Source organism: Aphelocoma coerulescens, chromosome 4 (assembly GCF_041296385.1).
Source record: "Aphelocoma coerulescens isolate FSJ_1873_10779 chromosome 4, UR_Acoe_1.0, whole genome shotgun sequence".
Taxonomy (NCBI): domain Eukaryota; kingdom Metazoa; phylum Chordata; class Aves; order Passeriformes; family Corvidae; genus Aphelocoma; species Aphelocoma coerulescens.
In genome coordinates this window covers 63,855,653-63,881,916 of record NC_091017.1, presented here as the reverse complement: position 1 = coordinate 63,881,916, position 26,264 = coordinate 63,855,653, and the positions used below count along the sequence as shown (strand labels likewise).

General features: G+C 38.9%; 1 protein-coding gene across 10 annotated transcripts in view; it reads right to left on the bottom strand.

Moving 5' to 3' along the window:
• Positions 1–26,264, bottom strand: part of LDB2 (LIM domain binding 2) — a 264,065-nt gene that overhangs the window by 25,099 nt on the left and 212,702 nt on the right. For all 10 annotated transcript variants that reach the window (XM_069014372.1, XM_069014367.1, XM_069014369.1 and 7 more), the window contains 2 exons: positions 22,173–22,295; positions 20,476–20,559 (listed from right to left, as the gene is read on the bottom strand). In XM_069014372.1, coding sequence (XP_068870473.1) covers positions 20,476–20,559; positions 22,173–22,295 — 207 coding nt within the window. The remainder of the gene's footprint in view (positions 1–20,475; positions 20,560–22,172; positions 22,296–26,264) is intronic.

Sequence of the window (26,264 nt, the reverse complement as noted above, 5' to 3'; positions counted from 1 at the left end):
CTCTCTTTGTCCATGTCCAGAGAGACTTATGCCAATAAGCTAATAGGAAAAAACAATCTTCTTAACCCTTCCCCTGCTTCTGGTTTTCCGTCCCTGGTTTATGAACCCATTTATGTGCCCTGTAGTGGTTACTGGCATCATCACATGCTACTTGGTGTGGCTGCTGGCTGGTCCTGGTGTGTGCCTTGAAATGTCTGCGTTGAATATCTGGGTTAGTTGTACAGGTGAGTTGGAAAAAGGAGAGAGCAATGACACACAATTGTTTCATAAAAGAAACCTGTCAAATTACTTAATCCACAGACTACTTAGATGAATAACTGAGCTGCCAGCTGAAAAGGAAATGTATTTTCTGGGAAGTCTTTCAAATGCATCCATTCATTTGAAGTTCTCAGTAACAGCAATATTGAGAAAGGTTTTCTGTGTGTATCAGTGCTACCAATTGCACTGCTGCACTGCTCTCAAAGCTGTTAAAGTGTGTGACTAAGATTGTGCTTCAGCAGCACAGCAGCCCTGGTGTTAAAGCTCCTGGGTATTGGTGATGCAGACAGCTGTGCTTGTAAAAATTAATTTGACCAGTTCAATATTTTTCAAGAAAATTTGACAGATTACTTTTGTATCAGCATGCTTCATGGTGTACAGGGAATCATCTGCCAGTTTCATTCCAGCATCATATCAGGTATTGTCCAACACAGACAACAAAATCAGCCTCACTTCCACAATGGATGCTCTGTTAATATAACAGAAATGTAATTTTCCTCTCATCTGAGCCATTCTAAGTTTATATGGCTTGATGATCCAATGTACAATGATACATTGCTAATGGTTATGACACCACTTATGGATAAATGATAAAGCACAATACTCCCAAATGAAGCAGGTGAGGCCTGTTCTCCAGCCCTCTGGGAGGGTGCCAGTGCAGCACTTGTGCACACACAGCTCAACCCTGCCTGCTCCCAGCAGAGGGTGGCCCCTTCACACTTTCTAAAAACGACTCTCACCCAGGTTGATCCGAGACACCAAGACACAGTTTGGGAGACAGTGAGGTGGCATGGGATAACTTGAGAAAATGTGCCCACAGGTCACCTGGGCAGATGTTTATATGGCAGTTCTCAACTCATTGCCATAGGTCTGTCTCATTTACTAGTGGAAATGCAGGCAGGGAGCATCATCTACCCAGTGACAGCTACAGGTCTGGTGACGGGAATGTCCTGGTTGTTTTCCTTAATGAAGAGGAACTGGACTAATTGGACAGACTGACATTTCTGGATGAGGAAGCTGAAATCTGTGGTCTCTTGCAAATAGCACTGTCCATACATTACTGATGCACGAAGACAGTGTGCAGTGGTCCCAGTGCTGCTGGGGACAGTGCAACTGTTATTTCCAGAGTGGTCACAATGTTTTTGGAAGCTCACAAGACACGGTGCCTGTTGCTGGAAACTCTGACCACAAAAGCAACTAAAATTTGGCTTTTTAAACTTCATTTATATTAAAAAAAAAAATGCAATTTACACCTTCTTATGTGAGCAAGGCAATGTGAATTTCAATTCTGGCACAAGGCTTGGGTAATTTTGCCTATGCTAACACATCTATTTTCTTCAGTCAGTTCAGTGCTTTTAGGCAGCAAGGACAGATTTTGAACTTTTTTTGCTAGTGTGATCACAGTAATGTATCCTCTATCTTCAAAACAGCTTTTTAATGTGTTCCATCCAGGACTGAAAATATCGCACAAGTCGCAGAACAATCATCAAATTCTCATTATCACCCCTAGCATCAGGAGAAGACAGTTTTATGGAGAAGGAGTTACTGAGACCTCAAGATTCCTGTGGTGTTTTCCTTTTTTTTATTTCCATGAGAAAATAGCCTCTTGGTAGAGCATATAGCATCCAGAAAGACCTCTCAATGGCTCCCCAAACCACTCTGTGTCCCATCTATATAATAAGGAAACTAATAATTCCATAATTTGAAATGGGTACTGTGAGGATACTTTCTGCTCTTGCCAAACACCAGTTATGTCTCAGTGAAATTGAAGCCACTAGGCTCACTTTGGCAGTAATTCAGTGAAGTATAATGGCCCATGATATGCACAAAGTCCAACAGAATTCTATTCTGTTGCCTCATGTCCTTTAACACCAACTCTCTATGAATCAATGATGCTTTATGAGTATTTTTGAGGTTTTCTGACACTGTAAGAACTAACATTTAAAGTAAACAATTCCTACTTCTTATTGCATTTTAAAGGGACCTTTCTAATTTTTACAGTCATGTTCCAGAATATTGTCCTATTAACACCAAAAGAAGAGACACAGAAAATTCTTTTCCTCCTTTTTTTTTTTTTGGTTGCAGCTAAACCATAATTTTTCAAGTCTTTAAAGATGAGACTGTATTTGCAGATCTTATGTGTCATCTACACAAGGAAGCCATTTATCACCAATTTAAACTTCTGTGCAAATGCCTTTTGACTTCCACAGCCATTACCTTTTGCAGCACAGATTGTTAAGTGTAATTATTATCAATTAAATAAGTAACAATTAATTTACATTTCTTGTAGCAATTAATATTACAAGGGAAAAACTGCAACCTCCAATATTTAAGCAGTCTTGATGAAGAGAAATAAACACATATTTTCAGGGTTTGAAATGGGTTCGTTTATACTAATACACCATATGACACTTCAGAGAGATGCACCAGCACTTCCCAGACTACTGGAATAACGGGATCTTTTTCTCTATTTTAGTGTTCCTGTGTTTGTCAATGCAGAAATCCAATATCATCTTTTGACTAATACGCGTATTTTACAATAGTATCTGAACAACAGAATTTCTCAGGTTTTGATCATATTTTCTAGGAAAGCATTCTCAGTAATATTAGTGATCTGAAGACCAGCTGAAAGGTTCCAAATGTCTCTCGCATGCTCCAGTGAACACAAAAGATTCTTAGCAAGTGGCTTCAATGTCTAAATCATCTAAACACAGTCAGTCTGTGGCTGTATCCTGGTGACTGTGTCCAAGCCCCAACTTTGCAGGTACTCACTCACAGCATCCATATACATTTGAAAAATTTGTGCTTCTTGTTCTCTGCCTAATAGGAACCATGCTTGTGGTTCCTATAGTAGAATAGCAATTCCTGTCTGAACTAGACTCCAGAGTAGGTTATATTAAGTTCCATAACCTTCCTCACTTCTAAAAATGGTAAATGAAAAAAGCAAATCTCTGAGGTCTAAGAAGTGACATCATCTTCCTTGCCTCTCCTGGCTGCAGGTTTGTAAGCACCCAGATTTTTGTTTTCATAGCTTTCTGAAACAATTTTATTTTTCCAAATCTATTTTAATACACAGCCCCATGTGTCTACTATCCCTTCCCCTTCTGATATTTGGTTCAGCAGATGGTGCAAATGAACTGGCATATACAGTATTTGCTTAATCCTATGCTCGTCTGAATTGCTGTTTTGAGACTAATGCAGATGCTTTATTATTGTGAATTGTCTGCATTATGTCCTTGCCTATATTGTTTGATTTATCTTGTTCTTCCTGAGTGGGTTCATTCTGGGAGGTGCTGCTGAAGAATCATACAACTTGAAGCGTCCTTTAGTTAGCTCCAGTGAAAGGTGGAAACTCTTGCTAAGAAATTTTCTGAAGTTTATGAAATGGCACCGGGTATAAAGCACAGCCAGAGACAGAGAGTTCCAATAATTAAAAAGATTCTGATATTGAATGGGAAAGTATGAGATCATTATGGCATCAGTCAATTGATCAAGACATGAGGATAAATTAGTCTGCAGAAACCACTGACCAGCAAAGCTTTAGCAGGAATATGCTCTTTCAGATTGCTTGTTTTGAAGCTTTTAATTAGTTTTGCAGACTGCAAAAGAACTCTAGTCTGGGTATTCGGAAGCAATATGGTATGTGCACCACCAAGTGAACATTTAGGGTGTGGAAAACATAAAAAATTATGGTGATATTTTTATGTTCACTAAGTATGCCCCAGTGTCCCCAACCCTTCATTAATCTGTGGCTAAGTGGAGAAATGAGTTAAACTTTTCTTCTGAAAAGACTGCAAGTATTTGTATCCAACCTGTGATTGAATGGTCCATAATAAGTTGAATAAACTGCTACTTGGGAAAAATCTTAATTCAGAGACATGGTACTCATTGACTATTTTCTCCTTCTTCTCCCCCTCTCCTGGAAAGCAAGGCCAGAAGCAATCATGTGGAAGGTTTAGGAAGGGACAGGATCCAAAGGAGCTACACTAAGGCTACTGTTTCTTAGGTGGCAATGTCAGCTTAAGCAGCACCGTGCTGTCCCACTGCTGTGCAAGCACTGCTATTTGTGTGGCTCTACAGCAAAACAGCTGGGGGAAGAGATCTGTCCAAGAAATAACTAAGGAAACAGGCATCATGTGGGCTGAAACTAGTGATGTGGGACAAATGCTGCTTAAGAAACTGTACAGATGGACAATCCATGTGTGGGTTTCTGAAAGCAATTGGAGAAAGTTTTCTGCTTGGTGATAGACAAAGGCATTTTTGGGATTGTGTTCTGAGCCAGATTCTTGCTAGCTTCTTTAAGGAAAGCTATCTTATTTTAGCTCTTATTACTGCTGATTATCTCTGCTCCCCAGAAAGGGTCATTCTGGCACAGAGGATGATGTTACTGTGGAGGCTTGTGACTCTCAGGTCCAGACTTGGAAGAGCTCTTGGGGATCACCCTTACACATCCATGAGTAAGATGACGTAACAGCTGAGTACCAAATCTCTTTGGCCAGTAGCCAAGAGAGATGACAATAGAAAAAAACTACATTTAGTTCTATATTACATTTAGTAGCCAAGTATGGTGAAGAGAAAGTGTCATTTAGACAAATCATTTTCCTGATAGAAATAAAAATAATGGTCATTTAACTGTCAGGCTGAGCTAGAGCAGTTTTTCTGCCTATTGTTGTAGAAGCTGTCCTCTGATCCTGGCAGAGCAGCAACATTGGGTATTCACCTTCATCTAGGGTTTGGTATTAGAGTACCATGTAAAGTACTAGGGACATGCAGAAATACCATGGTTGTTCAGCCATTTAAGATTCAAGAGAGTGTATCAGAGTATTCCCTGAGCTTTGATACTCTACAACCTCGTATTCTGTATTCAGAATTTAACACACCACTGGGTTCATGCCAGGATAGAGAGAGGCTGCACCTGGGCATAGATAAGGTTAAATCTGTACTTTTCATGGCTTTACTTTTCATGCATGTTGAAAATGTGTAACCTCAGGTTTCCCCCATACTTGTTTAGTACCAAGAACGCAAATTAAAACAAGCTGGCCAAGGCAGAGCATAGGCATATCTGAGGGTACACAGGCTTCTCCCTCAGTCACTGGGTTTTACTGTGTGCACAATGCTGCATCCATTCCAGAGAGGATCAATCCCTATGCCAATTCCACTGACCAGTGGAGTAACAGGTTTGCATAGCCCCTTACATCTGATAGAGAAAAGACTATCTTCTGGGAATGACCATGCCCGAACATCGTTTTGGGGGGAATTCCTGGAACCTTCCCTAAGGAATAAAGGTCAGTTTGTGTTCCAGGGTGGGCAGCACCCAGCCAGCTGCCAGCCCCATTGAGCACTGGGGAAGCAGGCAGGGCCACAGTGCTGCCTCACTCCACCTGCACAGCAGGTCCCTTAGCCAGGAAGGCCACTGTGTGTTTGTTACAAGATGTGTAAGAGGCCTAAATCAAAAATTCAGAGAAGAACCTTTATTACAAATACACCCTACCATTTTATGTGGGAAGAACAAGCAACACTCTCTGCTGGTCACAGAAGAAGAAATATATTTGCATGGTCTCTAAGCAGGAGTTTGAGCCACCTAACAGCCTAGCTGTAAAAGAAGCAATATCTTTTTCCCCTCCTATTGACTACAAATAGCCCAAGGTCACCAAAAAGCAAAATGAAGGCTCAAAATACCAACTCCATGTGCAGGCTTGAAACAAAAGTTAAAATTATATCAAATCAACAATTACTCATTCCCACGGTGTTCCACCTGCCCTCATTAGGTTATAAAGAACAAATGTCAGAGATAACATTCAGGAAAAAGGTGTTCTTCTGATAAGGAAAATAGCTTTGTAGCAGTTCCTTTGGGGGGAAATAAATAGTCTTCCTTCCCTCCTTTTAAAAACAGACCAGCTGATCTATTACTAGATTTGTACAAAGTTTCACACAATAATGTCCTTAAAATGCTGTGTCTTGGTAAAAAGAAACATCATAAGGTCCCAAGATTATTAACTCAGTGATTTCCAGATAAGACTTGCAGTTTACATGTACAAATATCTTCCTAATTGCTAGTACTTCAAACTCTTGCTTGGAGTTTGAAAATCAAGCTGTGTTCTGTTTCATGTATCAACACTGCACTCGGCCCTTGACAATGCTGTTGTGAAATGTGACTCAGAAGGGAAGAACACCTCTAATCTGTGCAAGCTGCCTGACTTTGCAGCACAAACAGAAGATATCAAAAGGTAAATTCTTACTTTACTCAGACAGACACGCAAAGACCAGAGGTATTCAGGAAGGAGCTGGTTTTGGTTTGGGTTTTTGTTTGTTTTGGTTTTTTTTTTTCTGTTTTTAGCCCCATTTTGTGTACCTAGATACACATTTCCAAGTGTTATAGGCTCTCCATGGCATTCAGGAGTTGTCCTCACATCCTGGAATGTGTTCTGCGATGTACCAGTTGGTCACTTTGCTGCTTGGCTGCTACATGCCTGCCTTCAGTCCAAGCAGCAGGCCTCTTCCAGAGAGACAAGTTTCTTTCACTAATAGAAGTGTATATGGGAGTGCAGTAAAAAGAGACTGCCATTTCTCCTGTTAGCTGACAGGGAAAGTTGTTATTACCTACTGTGATCCCAGTACACAGGAGAACAACAGCAGCATTTTCCTGTGACAGAAATAAAAGATGCACACAAGCATGTGTTTCTGTTAACACAGAAAAAATAGCTGAATGAAATTGTGATAATGATATCAGGAAAAAAATTAGGAGAGCTGGTCTTACAGCTCATTTTTGATCTGTGACCTCAGCTGTAGCACTAAATCAAACACCAGAAAAAAAGGCATCCCAAAGTACCTACCTTTAAGCATTCAACTCCAAGAGTATAAGCCACAAAAGTCCTTTGTTTCACCTACCTTGGTTGAGGTGTGCCTTGTACATACTCAAACAATTCAGAATTCACAAAACATCATGTTTAAGACTGTTAAGACATAGCAACTCCAGTAAACGAAATGTGCCAGCACAGTTCTCTGGCAGTGAGGCCAACTGGCAGAGAATGTCCTGCCTTCATAAAGTTAAGCCTTCTTATGCACCAAGACAGGAGACTACATACAAATTCCCTTCCAACGATGGACTATAATGCCAGCTCTTGAACTGTGCCCAGAAATTCTCTAAGAGTCAGCAAATTAGGCAGGAACAGCTCTAAAAGAGTATAGACAGTTCATTCAGATACCCAAGAACACCACTAGATGCTGTTTAATATACAAAGATGAACACAACCTGAGGGTCTTGAAAAGGCAAATGAGCTCTAAGTCTGACATGGCTTAAGCACACAAAAGTACAAGTTGTGTATACAGAAGAGAAACCACTAGCATCTTCACTCCAACCTGCTGTTCACTGTTCAATTAAAAAGATGAATCCTGAGAGCAGACTGAAGAAGATAAGTCCTTGTTTTTATTCAGCCATGCTCTCCAGCAGCCAGAACAATCTGACTCCTTTTTTGACCCAGGGAGCCATGCCTTCCTGGCTGCATCAAGGCCCAGGCTCAACAGGTTGCTCACAGCACCCACTATTTTTTTTTAGCCTGTTTGTGGTATATGTACACATGAGGCTTTCAACTCCCTCAGGTTAAGTAGCATGTTGACCCATATGTCAAGATTTTAGGGCAAGGGTTCTAGAATACCAGATAAAGCCAGGCATCACCTCCCATCTCTCGTGCTTTTCTGTAAGAATAAACAACAGAGTGGCCAGCTGAAACCAGGATGGCACAGATGCCTGTGGTGTCCCAAGCACCGAAATCCAAAAAGATAAGCCTCTAGATGAAGGCTGCAGTGAAGCCACTATGTCTGACTGTGGCTTTATGTCCTTGTAAGTATCCTTAGCTCCTCAGCTGTGCAATGGATATAATGGCTTTTATAACAATATTGCTAGAATGAAAAAAATAAAATGCAAAAACATTAGATATTATGATGATGGCAGTGCAGGTAGATCTAGATTTTCAGAGTCCACAGAAAATGAGAAGGCATAACAAAATTCATTATATGAAATGGCTTTACTATGCTAGAACTTTCAGGCACATTTTCAATGATGACATGGACATATACTTTAGTAAATGTACACAGACATACTTTTTTCCCCTCTTCATAATTATTTCTATTTTATAATAGTGGCAAGAGGCTGCAGGCAATGCATTTTCTTGTATTTTTTGGATGGCTGAAGTCATCTGGTTTTCCTGATGCTATGCAATTTATTCAAGGTGTTTAAGACTGATAACCAACCATAGATGCACTCCCTAGACTTTCCCATTGCTGCAGTAATATGCTGCCTAAAATGGCCAACAAATATAAGGGTGTTTTTCTTCAGCTGAATTGACGAAAACACAAAATTTTATATTCATATAAAAATATCTATATGATAAGCAAAAAACCAAAAAAGTCATCACAAATTAACCCCTCTGGGGTTTTGTTTAAGTTTTTTGAGTGCTTCCAAGTAGAAAGTTGAATTGTTCATCACCAAAAGCGTTTTCTGCGCAGTCACAATTCCTATGATATTCCAGATTCACACAGCCTTATTAATTAAAACACAGAAAGTTGAGTGTCATTAAATGGATGATTCTAACAGCCCCTGCAGATAGGAATAAAGTAGCTAATGAGATCTGCCCATCTTGCCTTATTCCTAAGGCAAAGACCACCTTTAAGCTAGACTGCAATGACAAAGGGTTGTTTCCATCTTTGTATACATCACCTTCCATGATTACACATATAGATGAATAGCTTTTTGGACTGCATCTCTAACTGTCCTCAGACACTGTTTCAAGAACTTAATTCTGGCTTTACTAGTAGGAAGCTGAGCAAAGATGAACTGTATTAATTGTTTGGAAAGGCATATGTTTATGTACCTGAAAGAAATGAGCGTGAGCAAAATGTAAGCAGATCACCTTGTAAAAGCTTTGTCGAAGCAAGCTTGAAGAATATTAAATGCATATAGTTCTTTAAGTTTTTCTCGTTTTGACCTGATTTTTTTTATAACTTGGTATAATTCCACTGAAATCAACAACCCTCTTGCAGCTGATATCCTTTGAAGTTCTTTCTAATCTAATTTTTGTTCAGAAAGAAACTAAGAAAGAAAAATAACAAAACTTTGAACAATGAAATCAAACACTGGAAGTTAAAAATGTAAGCTCCCTTTAGGTTCGCTTGAGAATATAAATTAGGGGCAAAAGCTGGCATGATACATCCATCTTGAGAAGTACTAAGCAGCCACAACTTCTACTTACACAAAGGCATTATCAAGGACCAGTAACAGCTTTTATAGCAGGTATCAAAAAAAGCTGCTTTCCTCTTTAATTTCATTTAAAGGAAAAGGTGAGAAAAAAGCCTAAAATATCATTCCAAACCAATCAGCATTTAAAAAGTATGTTTTATATTTTGACTCTTTCAATGATTTCTCTGGTTTTCTTTGCTCTTTAAGGAAGTAGTCTTTAGCTGAATTTGATGCAAGAAATGTGGAAGGACAGAGTAAGCAGAAAAGTGAGAGCACCTCATAGACAGCATCCTTCTCAAGTCCCCTGGAGGACTGCAGTGCTTTGGTTTATGTGGGTAGATTTTGTTTCTGCTGCTTTTCCCCTTGCTTCATGTATTTCTAATCCCTGCTCTAGTAGTCAGTGAAAAAGACAGTTCTTGAAGCCTCTGTGGTGGGTTTTTTGGTCTATAAGGTAGGCAGCCTTTTCCCTTTAAACAGGGTTTGTACTCAGAAGAGCCTTGAGAACTGCTTGGCTACTTCCTTGTGTTCTCAGCAGAAGTGAGAGACCAGAGGCTTTCAGAGCAAACCTTGGAGGTCAGACCATGACAGTGTCCACATGTCCTTTGCTGCTGTGATTAATCTGATGGTGTTCACACCTTGTATTTCTACAGGTAATGAAATATATAACTGCCACAGGAGAAGCTTTGCACCCACATGTCACTCTGGAGAAAGGTCACTGCTTTCCAAGATGTTATTCTAGTTTGCATAAGCGTGTGATTGAAAGCAGAAGTTTTCCGTATCATTTATTATAGCAACAGAAAGCTTACTTAGGTAGTAAAGTGGCCCACAGTAGGAATCTAAATATTAAAATAAGACTACAGGAATCAAGCTATCCTTATATTAAACTAGAAAGAATTCAAAGAAACTGAGAAATAAAGAGACCAGATGGTCTTCATAATACAATTAGACACCAAGAAGGTGCCCAAAAGAAACAAAAAGTATCATGAATATTATATTTGGTGATAACATTGAAAGACTTCAAGAATATAAGTTTTGTTCTGAATCATTTGTCGTTCTCCTTACACTGTTAACTATCATAATGGCCAAGCTGTATTTCATGTTCTGTTTCTTACCACAATTATTTTAATAAAATTAATTCATTTTTAAAATTACATTGTTCAAGGGCACTTAGCAATAGAATATATGATATACTCTCCTTTGTATGGCTGAACATCTCATCTCACACACTGCTGAAGAAAATCAGTAAGGCATCCAAGGATATGCTAGAATACCACCATGATGTTGGGATAGTAATAAAATACAGACTTGCTATTAAATAGACTATAATATTTCAAATGATACCATAGCTCTAATATACCTTGTCAAAAGCTAATCACTGAAAAGGTCTGGTGTGGTGTTTAGAAGATGGACATTTACTCCCTTCTTTTGCATATCACTATTAAAAGATTATTCCATTTTATATTTCATTACTTGTATTGGAAAGTCTCTAGAAAGAAACCTCTGACTTCTTGTAGACATGGGACCTACATTCCATTGTGGTATGCAGCAGTAATACTGAAAGGCTGGACTAGCAAAGTACTAGAATGAGACAAGGTCTGCTCCAGAGTACTGTGATCCCTGCCTAATCACCAACAACATTTTGTTGGACAGTGATTGTGTTTAATTTGAAGGCTTTGGTCCAGCATGACCAAGTCCAATCCTGCTTTATAAAAGAAATGCTATGAAATCATAGCTAGGGAATACAGCTGTGGAGTTTTTTTCATGTGACTCATACTTACTTTATGTAAAACCATCTTATCTTGGATAGAAATGGTGCACAGTCCTTTAATTAAATCAGCTCTAAGTTTTGCCTGAATGATTAATAAAATGAGAAAATTCTCTGTCTTGCTATGAAAGCGCTATTTTTTTGTATTCCTTCATTCTTTTCCTTGCTTAAATTTCTTCAAATCAGATCCCCAAGTTGATATTTATTCCTTTGGGCTCACCTAAAAACTATAATCTGTGGTTAATCAAGCTAATTTTCTTTTGTCACAAAACTCAAAAAGAAAAGAAAACCAAAAAAGCAATAAAAATAACCATTTGTTGTTGCTGTTCATGAAGCATGACATTTTCATGGCTAAAACTGCCTAAAGGAATAGAGAAATTAATTTCAATAAATTGGATTTTATGTGTATAAAATACCTCTGAACAAATGAAAATGACGAGATGACATTTGGATCAAAGGAGATATACCCATTGACTCTAATGGATGTTGAACTGGATCTTCGATTAACAAACTGCCTTATTATGAGTAATCGTGAGGCAGCAACACCAAGTAGAAAAGGTAACAAAGCACAGGATTAAGGAAGCAATTCAGAGTAGGGAGGAATATTTAACACAGCAGAATTTTCTAGCTGTGCAGAACACAGCACTAGAAATGACACAATATTTGTGTCAATTCTCAATGTCTTCTTCCTCCACTCTGCTCACAAGCCTTATGTGACGTCAGTACAGGTCTGGCACCTTTGCTCATTGGTGCTGCCTATGAATTCTCCACATTACATCCCATGGGCCTACCTGAAGACACAAAACCACAAAATCATGGGCTTTGATTTATGAAACACAAAATCATGCGTTTCCATTTATGAAATTGATACACCCGTTGATATTCCCTTTAATATTAACAGAAGGTATGCTTAGAAATCAAAAGGAATGCACTGATCTACACATTAATGTAGGACACTAGTGTTCATAAATGTGCGCATACACCAAGGAAAACGTTTACTGAAGTTTTCCAGTAGGAGAATAATGACAAATAATTGCAAAGGTAGTGAACAGTATGGTTCATAGGGCACCTACAGAAACAGGTGTTCTGTTTAGATTGATATGCACGTGTATACAGATAGAATTTTCTTTTTCACTCAGAAGTAGTGCAAAAAATCAACCTTGTCTCTTTATGCTTATTTTGTTTTCAATTCAAGTTTTGTAAATTATGATAATCTGTTCTGAGCAACTGCCTACTCTAAATTCTACTGCTGAAAATCAGTAGTCACTCTAGTGAAATGAACACATTTAGAGCAGTGTGAAACAATAATAGGTCAGATACAATCAATATACAATACAATAGGTCAATACAATCAAACGTTCCAGATCCGGAAGAACGAAACAGAATTTACAGCTTCATGGAATCCTACTTAGTCTGTAGGATTCCCCAGCTCTTTCTTGTCTTCTTCTATCAGTGTTGGCAAATTTGGAGACGAGGTCCAGCTTTGACAGACGCCAGCTTATAAAAATCCATACTGCTGCTCTGTTCTCTGCCCAGCACAAGTATCGCTTGGGGAGCTATTAAGGATGGTCATAATTTAGGTGAAAAGGATTAGATTAGTTCTTTCATCAGATCAGTCGCCTGACCTGGCCCCAACAGTGCTTGCACCAGTACAAGGGAGGTGACCACAAGACAAATTTAGCTTTCTCTGTGCCAGTCTCTAACCCCGACTAATAGTCTCTAAACTATTTTACTGCTTAGAGTCAGATTTTGGTATTTAGGGGTTCTGTCATGAATATAAAATGGAGAGGTTACAGGTTAAAAAATGGAAGTATATGGATTAAAACTGACAAAGTGGGTGGGTATCCTCCATAAACACAATGATCAGGGCATCAACCAGAAAGGTAAAGGCTTTTAAGAAACATCCTAGAAGTAGGATCAAACTCAATAGCCCAGAGAAAACCTTCTATTAAAAAGTCAAATTTCAGCTTGAGATGCATCAAAGAAGTTCTCTCCAGCAGTGATGGGTAAACAGTAATGCTGTTTTACATACAGAAAGAGCGGCAGGGGAAGAGAAGGAAAGGGGATAAGCAGGCTAACAAGTAAAGTTAACTATGTATAGAAAGTTACTTTACAAGGTTATATGAGCTAGTTGCTTGTGATATCCCAATTGATATGAAATTATCTTTATGAAGGTTAAAAACATGAGTGGGTAGGCTACAGGATTCCCTTTCCAGATGAAGAGCAAACCTTAGAGTTGCATAAGCTTTCCACAATAAATAGTTTAAGTTCTAAAACAACTCCTTCCAAGAACAAAGATTTGAACCACCAGCTTTGCATTAAAGCCTATTTCTTGACCTCTTTGGAACACTCACTCCTCCCTGCATAAAAATTCATGCCAAATACTGATGGATATTCAATATTAAACAACTAATTAAAATTTTTGCTGTTTTCATTGCTTTGAACAAGAAGCTGGTTTGGGCATTTTCAGGTCTTCATACAAATTGTACCTCTGCAGGTCTCATTCCTAAACTTAATTAACAGTTATTATTATTTATGACTGTACTGCATACTAGTCCAAGCTTTAAATTGGTCTTCTAAAAAGAGAGCCTGTGGCTGTGTTCTTGACTTTTTTTTCTTCATCTTTTTTCTTTTCTGAAATAACATTATTAGTTCAAATCTTGTAGCTTGTTTTTATATGACTAGTGCTTTGTCTTTGTCTTTCTTTTTCTCCCTTTTACCCTTCTGACATTTTTAATTTTAAACTGCTCCAACCTAACTTCATTCTGATTTCTTACTCATAGATGCTTCAAGGACTCACATCACTGATTATCATCCTTCCATTCTCATTAGTCCAGACCTTAATTTTATTTCAAAGGTCATATGGTATGTATGTCCAGTGAGCACAGCAACTGGCTTGTGTTCATACACACACATCATTCTCCTTAACTGATACTCATGAGCCTGGTAGTGCTCTTTGTGTGAAAACTGGCCATTACTGTCTGCAGAATACTGGCAAAAGCTGCCATTTCTGCTAAAATCCCAATTTGTACTCTGATCTCTGTTGTCTCTTGTTCTCTATTCCCATTCCCCACTTCTCACTGAATTCCGAAATTTCTGATACTCACAAACACTAAAATCTGTTTCTGAGTCATTAGGAGCAGAAGAGGACACTACTGCACCAGCTTACTGTACTCTCCAGTCTGGTTTAAAATTGCCATCTGATTTTTTTTAAATGCTGTTGGGTTTGCTCCATCTTTTTTTGTTCCTCATGTGCTGCAATTTTCCCATTTGTTTTAGCAAAATACTTAGAAATCAAGGGATGAAAAGCACACCAGTATTATTTCTAACAATATGAATATTATCTTTCCAATCCATGTCCTAGCCAGGGATTGCTTCAGATTCCATCTTTGCTTTAGAAAATTTCTAAGTTGGTGCTTAATTCTCTACCTGTCCCATCTCCTGCAACTCTTCCATCCCTGTTCTCTCTGATATTTCATGCTTATGATGAATTAACTCCTGATATAAGAATTCTGTGATGTTCTGTCTTTATTAAAAAAGTGAAAAGCTAACATTTGACTGTATGAGCTTTTGCAAAGAACACATTTCTTCTCATTTATTATTCTGAAAGTAACATATAACTATCCCTAAAGCATTAGCTACATAAAAGAGAGGAACAGAAACCACTGTGATCATTACTAAAATAAATGCTAAGAAATTGCATTACCAGAAAACCTTGGCAGAATCAGCTAATTATAGTTGGCACAGATAGATTATGGATAGCCAGCTACAGTAATCTGAATCCTTCTGTGACAACTCTCTGGTTTTGACTGTATTTTCCTGTGAAGAGCTACCCCAAGCTGGATTTGTTTAGATTGAAAAATTCCATTATTTATAGGAACTAAGACTACAAAATATTGTGTCTGCTTTCAACATCTATGGTACAGAGGGATCTTTAAAATTTTGGCAGCTTTCTTATGAAAGTCACCAAAATGATTAAATGACCCAAACCCCCTCCTTTGAGTGCTTGAGAACCCTTAATAGAACTTCTCATTCACATCCAGTAGGACACAGCATCTGAACACATCTTCTGTCTCCCTAGCACCCCCCATTCAGTGCACAGCACAAAGCTAATGAAGTTCCTCTGTGCAGGGCTTCACTCGTAGCTACTGAAGACATGGAAACATAGCAGAAGCAGGGGGCTGCAGAACAAGAAAGGATTGGCTTTAGAGTAGCCCAGTGCTGCTGTAACAAACTGCCCTTGTTCCCAAGCTGTACTCAGTCATGGAAAAAGAATTTTCACTAGTGTGTTTCCAGAAACGCTATCTACTTTTTCAAATACATAGCCAGCCTTAGACAACAGATTGCATCCAACAGCAATAGTTTTGTTGTTAGTACATGGGGCAAGATAAAATCCCAAGTGCTCTGCAAAATGAGGCCCTTGCTTTCTCAGAATGGCCACTTCCCACTAGCTGTCCCCTCAGACTGCCCCAGTGCCCATCCATGTGCCTTAGCCCCACATGTGTGCATTGGAATGACAATGCCTCCTTAGCTGGTAGGAGCCATGCAGCCATTAAGGTTTGCAGCTGAGATGAAATCAGAGAGTCATTTAGGTTGGGAAACACCTCTAAGATCATCGAGTTCAACCACCAACCCAGCACTGCAAGGCTGTCACTAAACCATGTCCCATAGTGCTGCCTTCACAGGTCTTTTAAATACCTCCAGGAATTGTGAATCCACCACTTCCCTAGGTAGCAGAGTGATGCTGGGGAAGAAAATGAGTAGCACTGGAGCACTTGCTACAGAGTGAGGGCTAGCCATCCCACGCACTGCATGCAGTGGGGAGTCTGTGGGAAACACACTGCCTGATGATGTAGTTCAATGATGATGACACAACGTAACTCATAAAGGGAAATGAGTTCATATTGCATGCATGACTCTAAATATAGCATTTATTTTCCCCCAAGCACCTGACGTTGCGTCCTTAACATGTATGCATCTAAACTTTCTCCTTCTTCACTGAAGATACACCAACAGCTGTAAAATATTGACTAGATAGCTGCCACATACTGTTATGGATTAGGAGAAAAATAGCTCCAAAATTATTTGAGCTCATATCTTTCCCATGCTTGAAACCATATTTAGAAAATAAAATTTCCCTGCACATTAAAGGAAGCTGTTGCATGTGTGTCTATTTTGCATGTGCAAAAGAAAATTTTGTGTACACAGTGGGTATACATACAAATGGCTTTTGATTACAATGTAAGTAGTGCCTTTAGAAAACTGTGTCCAATTAAATAATTCTCATTATCCTCCTAGCAGAAGAAATCCAAAAGTGTCTAGCGAGGAACTAAATTAGTGAAAGTGAGGACTCAGAAAATATTGTCCTCTGTGTAGCAATAGTGACACCTCGTTATTGTCTTATATAGAAAACAAACAAATTGGATAATTTGTAGCTCAGATAAGCAAGCCCTGGTTAATAGAGTCATACAGGATGTAAGGGGAAATGGGAGTGTGCATTCCCCTGCCTAGATACCTCTCCTGACACGCTCTGCCATGCTAACTCTAACTTTGCAAGGGGCAGATGCAGATTTAGCTCCATTAACATCAATAAACTGGCTACCAGAGCCAGTGTGGGGAGGATGCAACAGATACATCTGGGGAAGAGCTCTAAGAAATCACTCCAGCCCAGCCAGTGCAAGAAAGCAGAGAAAAATTTTGAAAACCAGCTGGGCAAGATGCTACCATATTTCAAGGCTCAGGCCAGGTAATTCTGTCTAACTGACAGTAGGGGCTGACCTTTTAATAGTGTCAGAAATTTTAAGAGAATGAATCATTTTATAGATGGCAGCAAGGAATATCTGAGCTCCAAATTTTTAATAGTGCAGCTACTATAGAGGTATTGTTTTTAGAGTACATTCAAATGCATTATGCATTGAAGATATAAATAAAATAGCTCAGCAATTAAAAAATTGTGTAGAAAAAAAAGAAGGTAATGTGGGGAGTAAATTATTGTAGCTTGGTGGAAACTGTTCTTCTCAATGTTATCTTCGCCTTCAAACTCTGTACAGGATTCCTGTTTGTTCCTGGACTCATACTGACTGAGACTAGGTCTTGGCCTTATTATCTGGTAGTTCGTAGTAGCTACTACTTGATGAGTTGATAAGAAATTACATTTTAAAAAGCTTGATATTAATTTAAAACCTACAAGATTTTGCTCATTATTTCTGAGACAGCCGATTCAACTCCTAGTCAGCAGCTACAGCAAAGTATGCTGACCCCATTGATGAGGTAATCAATTATGCTAGAACAAAACAAACTCATAACTAGCAAGAAAGGAAGCCTATGATCTTACACAGAGCCAGAGAAAACAGAGAGAAAGACCATTTGGCAATTGACATAGGACAAAACATTTCATTTCCAGGTTCCAAGAAGATATATTTTAAATTTATATTAAATACAATTTACAAAATCAATGTTCTTCTATGCTGGACAGCTTTACTTGTAGTGAATGAAGACAAATCAGGGCACACATCCAAAGCTGTGGCTTTACAAGCATGTGGCACTCAGGAATGGAGGTTTACATGCCAGCAACTGCAATTATCCCAGCTAGCAGTGATTTAGCATTCTGTGATGTCTAGAGCCCAAAAAACACAGGCTATGCTTTTATATCACAACTATCTGAAATCCAGGTTTAAATTCTGCCTTTAAAGAAACTGCAGCACAGCTTGCTGCTGTGTGCACTTTGGAGAATAAAAATGATTAATTCCGCCCATCAGTGAAGTTTTTGCTCATGAGTATCACGAGCCTTTGCTGTGTGCAGCAGAAAAAAAAGAAATAATTTTTATGCTTAGTTTCTGATCCTTATTCAAAACCATGCAACAGTGCTAATTACTAAACACTGGGAAGACTGAATAAAATATTATAAAATGCTGACATAAAAACCAACAAAACAGAACACCTTAAACCTAAGTACATTTACATTATTTTAGTGCATGATTTTTAGTGGATGAGCTCAGAAAAGATTTTCATGTTAAAATAAACAGAGGAATGTAACTGGAAAAGAAACAAATCAAAATGGAAATACACCATGTAATACAAGCTGCCATGATGAGCTGAGCACCTGAAAAAAAGAGCAGAATGATCAATCCCTCACCACAAGAAAAAGAGACATGTAAAGATTGGCTTGAGAAAAAAAAGATTTCCTCTTGGAATCACCACAGCAGGAGCCAGAGGAAGCTTTGCACCCAGAGACCTAATGTCATCTGTTAAGCTAACAAAACTAGTTTGGAAGAAGAAAAGAATTAAGACTTCATCTTTTCATCCCCTTCCACTTCACTGCTCATCTCCCTAGTGCTTATCTTGATCCCAGTTTTCTTTTTCTGGGGTTTTTTTCCTCCCTCTCCCTCTCCCTCTCCCTCTCCCTCTCCCTCTCCCTCTCCCTCTCCCTCTCCCTCTCCCTCTCCCTCTCCCTCTCCCTCTCCCTTTCTTGCTTTTTTTTTTTTTTGATGCTGACAGAGGGAGCAGCATGGGTGCCTGATGCCAGATGCCTCCTAACTGGAACCCTGCCTTTGTCATTTCCAATGTCACATTGAGCAATCACAGACTGTTCCAGAGAGGACCCAGAAGGGGTCAGTGACAGAGGTAGTGCTGGGAATCCCACCTGGCCCTTGGGGCCCCGCGGAGGCTGCAGGGCCCCGCGGCTGCTGAGGGGCAGCCCGAGCGCGCGACGCCGCGTCCCATCACGCTCAGGGGATCCAACACCCCACAAGGGGGTCAGTGCCTGGTGCCACTGCACAGTTTGCAAAGAAACCACGGAAACAGCCTACTTAAGTCAGACACTTTCTGCCCAGTTTGCCACAAGGACATGCTCTAGGATGCCCCTCCACAAAACAATGACAGCGTGGCTGTAGGGTTGCCAAAGCACAAGAGCTGCTCTCTGTACCAAATCACAGACTAAACTAAGCACGAGAATACAATGTGCATTACACAGACATGTTAACCTTACATTTACACATGGAAAAATCCTAATGAAATGTATTATTCCTCTGAGGTTTTATGCTGTATTCTTCTTTCAGTTACAATAGACCAGACCTGCCCTGCACAACTCAGGCTATAATTTGAACAGTAATTTTTACATTAACACCACATAAGCAACAATCAGCAATGGTTTATGCTATTGGGAGAGTAAGTACAACTACAAGCTATCTATAAACTGGAGGTATACAGTGAGAGAGATCTCATCACGTGTCTCGGTTCCGCACCCTGTCTCCCCTGGAGTTCAAAACACTCTGGGGACAGGACTCCATCCATCCACAGGGAAGGTATTACAAGGCTCATAGAACTGAATGAAGTACAGCTAAATTACAGACTTAGGTACAGCTCTTCATTAGGCTGAAAATAACTACATTTTATAGTGTTCATTTTATCTTTTAAAAGTGCCTTGAATAATTACTCACACAATTAAAAGGAATAAAACCAGATACTCTTGCCCAAGTTGGCTAGGTGTATCATTGAGCAATTTCCTAGAAACAGGAAAAATCTGAATTTGAAGCTTGAAATATGAACTCTACAAATCTGTATTTCTGTGTATGTATTGTAAGCCCACACCAGGGAATACTTTCAAAAATAAAAATAAACATCTAAACTTTGAATGCACTTTAGGGGTCAAAAAGCAATGGGAACAAATGCATTATTTAATCGTAAAAACCACACTCGATTCAGTGCAAGGCTAAGGAGGAAGCTCAGGCTCCCAGAGGCATGTGAAGTGAGGACTGCTTTGAGGGACTGCTGCAAACAGGGCTGGAGCTGAGCTTTCCCTCAGCTCTGCCTCTGCCTGGAAGAGGTGGCAAGGTTGAAAGGCTGGAGAAGACAGGCAGCTTTTAATAAGAATTAGCTGCCATTTTCTCAGGCACAGTGAAACAGAGAAGAAAAATATTGGGAACTTCTTGCTTACAATAAAATAAAGGCATTACTCAAAACTGAGAAGAAAGACTGTTAAAAAGAGGGGCTACTCACACAAGGCTTGGAGTGAATGATAAAATTCTTAGCTTTTTTAATAGCCTATTGTTATCAGCTACATCTCTACTACGGTGTCTTTGTTTTTGCTTCACCCTCATTAAGGGTTAGGTCAATTTCTTACCTGAGTGACACAGGCTCTGCTCTCATTACCTTAACTCAAAGCCAACAGTACCTTTTAAAAAATGCTTATAATAATCATCAGCTATGGAATGCTTACCCTGAGGTAGTTGAGGGTGAAGTTTGTCAGACCCATTCGAGTGATGTTTTTGGACAGCTGCTCCAGCACCTGAGGGTCTTGTGCCTAAACAACAAAGGAAAAAAGAATTTTCAATTTGCTTTTCATTGGTTTGTTTTTGTTTTTTTTCTGTGTGCTTAGTGGAGTGTAGGAAGGGTTCTCTGAAAAGCAGTGCCACTGCTATGGAAAAATTACACATTGATGCTAAATTTATGTAATAAGCTGGAGTTCCATATGCATAGGAAAATGTAAAGCAGTACTGGAGCAGACTAAAGACTGTTTTCCAGTATGTTCATTTGATCCCTGCCCATCCATTCAAAAGATAGACCTAAGAGGTCTGGTCATACAAGTGAGCATGGCCCCACCATGCTCACTTGCTCAGGAAGCAAAGAGCTTCGTGAGGGATTGTGGTACACTTTGAGTCTTCTATTTGTTGGCTGGGGTCCCAGGACATTAGACAGAAAAAGGCAGGAATAAGAAACTTATCATTTTCTTTTTGTGGAAAGAAACTGCAGCAGAAAGACCTCATCAAGTATATGACATTAAGCACAGTCTGGAGAACCCTTCTGATCTAAGTTATTTTGCCAGAATTAAACAGTGAAAAATGCAAGTATAGTGCTTCCCTGACCCTAGCCAGGAGCTTTACCTTGAGACCAGCCTCCTCTTTAAAATGAGATTAATCTCATTACTAAAATTAATACCTGCTGGTTGCTGTCTAACCTGCATCGACTCTGAATTGTAGAAGTCCCCTAAATACATAATGTTGATCATGGCCATCCTCATTGTCCCTTAATGGGATACTGTTGAAGAGTTCAGTTGATCAGTCCCCTAAAACAGCAGATAATGCTGGGACAGAAATGGAAGGTTTTCAAAGGTGTTTTCTTCAGGCTTGTAATAGCACTTTGAAAAGACGTCCAGGTTGCTTAAGCTATTTAAAATTCCTCACTATGAATATATCTTTATCTATGGATATCTAAGTAACTCGATGTTAAAATATAGGAACATCTTTGGGTTTGTGTTCTTACCCTTTATAAAACCATAGTCCTGCACCTGATTTTGTATATTGGGGCATTACTAGTAGGAATGGTTCTGTGGTGAAGAAATGAAAGTGTTAATAAAAGCATGTTTTTCGTTTCTCCACAATTTACCTTCTTATATTTTGACTTTAACTTGTAGAATATTTAATATTTTAATGTTTCATTGAGTGTGTTTTCATCAAATAACAAAAGAAAGTAATGAAATGTGGAACAAAAAGAAGGTCTGGATTAAAATTCTAACGGTTTCTAAGTAAATAAGTGGCAATTTCTTATCTTACGTCTATGCAAGGGTAACATCAGTTTCTTCATTTAAAGCTTAAATATCATTCGTATCTACAACAATGAAAATTCACAGACTTAAGTGTAGTTCATATCAATAAGAAGAGATTTTGGACCCAAATCATACAGACCACCAAGTGGGATTAAAAAGAAAATTACGTGCTAAAACAGAATGAAAACATAGCAACAGTGGCAATAATAGAGCACTGAGAAGGGAGCGATGAAAGAACTTGTAAATAGACGTAATTGCAGGCAAACCAAAATATTTATGGTTAATTGCCTTGGGTGTGAAATTTGCTGGAGCTCTTCATAAACCTAATCTCATCTCTTTGCATTAGGTCAAATGAATAAAGGATTACTTACATGCATGGCTAGAATGCTGCGTGGGACTAATTCTCTGTATTGTCTAATAGTAAAGTGCCATGTTTTTATTCTCATAAGATCATCAAAAGTAAACTCCAAGATAAGACGTCCTTCTGTGCATACCTAGAATACATAAAATGCATGAAATAAATTCCCAGGAATTTTGTTTTCAATGGTATTGTATCATCGATTAAACAACATTCAAAAATATCAGAGCAGTATTCTGTTGTACATCTCTGCTAGATTAATTGTTTTTTGTCCTCTTGGGGAGAAAGAACGAATGTGGGAAAATTACTTCATAGGCCTTACCTCAGAGACAGTAACTTATAATGCTATAGATTTTATAGCATTTTACAAACATAGACTATTGTGCACTTAATCTTATTTATTGCATCAATTCTCTTTGCCTCATAGTTTGCTACTGCTAATTAATGACTCACAGTGGTGGTGGCTGTGGTGCAACTGAGTGCACTCGATGGCAAGTTGCTGAACCAGTCATTCCCAACCTGTTTTAGACTGCCCTTTCCTTACTATAGCTTGGCATATAAACCTTTCTTTCATGTCCAGTTGGAGTAGGCAATGCCCTGAATGCCTGTGGCCAAACCTGGGGTTTTTCACTAATTTTCTCCTTGTCTTTTCCAAGTGCTCTTGTCTTTTCCAAACACTTTGTCCTGTTTGGTTTGTTTTTTGTGGTTTTGTTTTTTGGTTGGGTTTTTTTTTTCATTTCTTGTCGAGTTTTATTAATCCCCCCTTCCAAGGAAAGCCAGATTGGTGCCCGTCATGGAGCTCTATTTTCCTCACAGGTTTGAGGAGCAGAGGAGAGCCAGGACAATGAAGCTACTTCCACTGAAAGTGGCTCACACAGCTTTGTGAGGAATCTTCTGTCTAAGAAAGGACAGAAAACATGGGAGGAATAAATGCAGCAAGTGGGTACTAGCTATACATGAAAAATAAAATAAATTACTGGGGACTTTTAAACAACTCTCCACAATTTTATGTGGAAAAAGTACATGGTTGTGGTCTTCTTTAAGGTGAAAAATACAAGCCCAGCATGATATCTTGACACTGTGGAGTATTGAAAATGATGTCTGATTTGAAAAACTGACTATCACTGTTGATTTTTTTTTTTTTTAATTGGATATTTAGACTTACAACCCCTGTTCATAGTAAGCTTGCAAGTGCAGGGTAAAGAGATATTGTGGAAACAGGGTGTAATGGCTTTCAAAAGAAAGGGTTTCTACAACTTTAATTTTAATACAGCTAGTATTTGATTGAAAAATAACCACCTCAGATTCAGCTGAGTCTGTTGAGCCTTTTTACAAGCTCCAACTCAGACTTGGCCAGCTCTCACTTGGTCAATGTGTGGCTTTTCTGGTTAACAGTTCACTTTAATGCCCTTATAGTTTTTCTTCCTTATTGATTCTGCAAAAATACATAGGTAATTTTAACAGGCATGCAATATAGACAATTTCCTGTAGACCTGTGAAGGAGAATCTTGCAACAGGTTCTCATCTCCCCTTTTCAACACACCTTAGTGATGCCTTCAAATGTTTAATGTGCCTTATGTTTCACCCTTATTTTGATTTTCACATCACCTGCACTATGATGAGAAATTACACAAGGGTACACATGCATACACATAAGGATTCACAGAAGAAAAATATTTTATATTAATGCTACTGTGTCGAGACCAAAGATCCTGGTTACTGACCAGTTAATGTGAAAACATTTCAGGTTTAAAATAATTTTTTATAATAAGACCTGTGGCTTCTCAAATGTTTTTTGTCTTAAGCTCACATTGCCAAAGCTCTTAGCAGATTTTAGGCACTGGCATTAACAAATTTTAATAGAAAAACTTAAACACATTCCTCATATTACAGTGGTAAAAATTTATACATCTTATAAAGGAATTTAATTTCCTTATGTAAAGTAGAATTTTACAAATTGCTTTTAATCAATAAAATTGGCACAGTTCTTATTTTAAAAGGGCTATTTTTTTCCTGAAAGCTGCTTTTTACACAGAATCCAAAAAATCAAAAGGGTCTCCAATTAAGAAAACATTTTCTGTTGTGCTGAATTCATGTTACCGTACTGTGAGCTCTGACATTTTGTTTCTGTGGTAACCAAAATCAGCTGATTAGTTGGCATGGCAACAGAAAAGATGTAATCCCAGCAGACACACTCTAATCAATGCCCCCAGCACAGATGGTCTCCGGAGGATCAACAAGAAAGAGGCTGGCAGGCATTCAGTGTATCACGTGGTTGCTCTAGACTAGGCCAGGAAAAAACTAAAAAAGAACATTTCTCAAACTAACCAATAGATTTTTAACCCCTTCGCTGCACTTATTAATTGTAGGAATTTCAACTGCTTGTGCCTATGAAAACCAACTTTGGTCCTGTGCCTTATTGCTCACAATCTCATTCTCCCAACACTGGGCATCTTTATAAGTGCTCCCCCTTTATTAACTACCATTTCTCAAACATGAGTTGTTGCTTGAAAAGAAATCTAAAGCTTATACAAATCTGGGCAATGCCTGATATTATTAGTAAGGATTAAAATTGCTGAGTTTCAAGGGCTTCACCAATACAATCCGGCTGATGGCTGCACTGTTGGGAGCAGGAAGACAGCAGTGAGCACATGGGGTGCCCATTGCTTTAGTGGTCAAGGCAATGCCCACCTCTGCCATTCTACTGGGAAACAAACATTGATAAGTGTAGAAAAACAATTTGCCTCCACACAAAGTGGGAGTAAACACGGTGAAAACAGACTTAGGAGGACTCCTAAAACTTTCGTCTACCTGAAGAAAAAAGTGGAGCATCTCCCAAGTAAACAAATATAGTGGTCTTGCCTTCAGTCTTTTACAACATTTTATGTATGCCATTGAACTGTTATAAATTCTTTATATGACTTATTTATATCTTGATAAAAAAAAAAATTTAAAGTGTGTGACACTTTACAAGGACCTCTCAGCCTCTAAAGACAAGCTGGACTATTCATATTCTTACTGCTAGGCATCTTCTGGCCATACTTGTTTGAAAAGAATTGGAAATGCCATTTTATATATTCATCCAATACTGCTGTATGCAGTGATTTGCTCTAACTAGCAAAATGTTGAAATGAATAAAATACATTTGATTCTTGATTCTGTGGATTCTTGATTCAATACATAATGAAAAGTGTCACAGTCTGTTATATCAGAAGTTAAGGAATTTTCAGCTTAGAATTTTCTTGTGAAACAGAAACAGTTTGTAGTTTTGCATTAAACCTCCCCATCATGGTAGTTTCACTGGGTCAAATTCAGATATGATCCAAGGAGCTACACAGCCCATTGCAGTGGGGCTTATTAATGGGAGGTCTGCTTTGTTCCATCACCGATGCTGTAAGAGTAGGAGTTTACCTTTGAGTACAAGATCTGTGCCTTTGGTATCTCTGCTAGAAGTTAAACAAGCACAGCTGAGACAACATTCAGCTCTAACTTATTTCTGAGAGAGTAATATATTCTCTTCTCACCTATTCCACCAATTACTGTGTTTTATTTCAGATTTGCTCTTACTAACAAGCCATATTTTAAACATACATGCATTAAACCCTCCTAATTTTTCTCCTAGAATCCAAATCACATCCCCACCTGAACTTTTTTACCAGGACACAGAGGTTTATATCAGAATCTGCCAGAGAAACATCAAGGTTGAGGCAAGCTGTGCACTGCTGGGGCTGCAGCAGACAGAGAGACCCACTGCACACAACAGGACTGTGCTGTGGGGGGCAACTGTGGTCCCCTCACAGGAAGTGGGCACCCAGCCCAGTCCATACTGTCCGCTCATCTTTGACTTGCTGGATGCTAACCTCCTTTCCAAAATAACAATGCTGTCATGTGCTGCCATGATAAGTAAAATAATCTAACTGAATTGAGAAAAGTGTTCTGTATTTACTGGTTAAAAAAAAACCCAAACCAACCCTCTTTTATTTGCTATTGCAATAAAGCTAACACAAAGGGAAATGGCACAGAAATCGCTTTAGGGAGCTCAGCAGTGAAGCAGCTACTATGTAACTTTGGCACCTCTCCTGCACATGGCCAGGACTCACAGCTC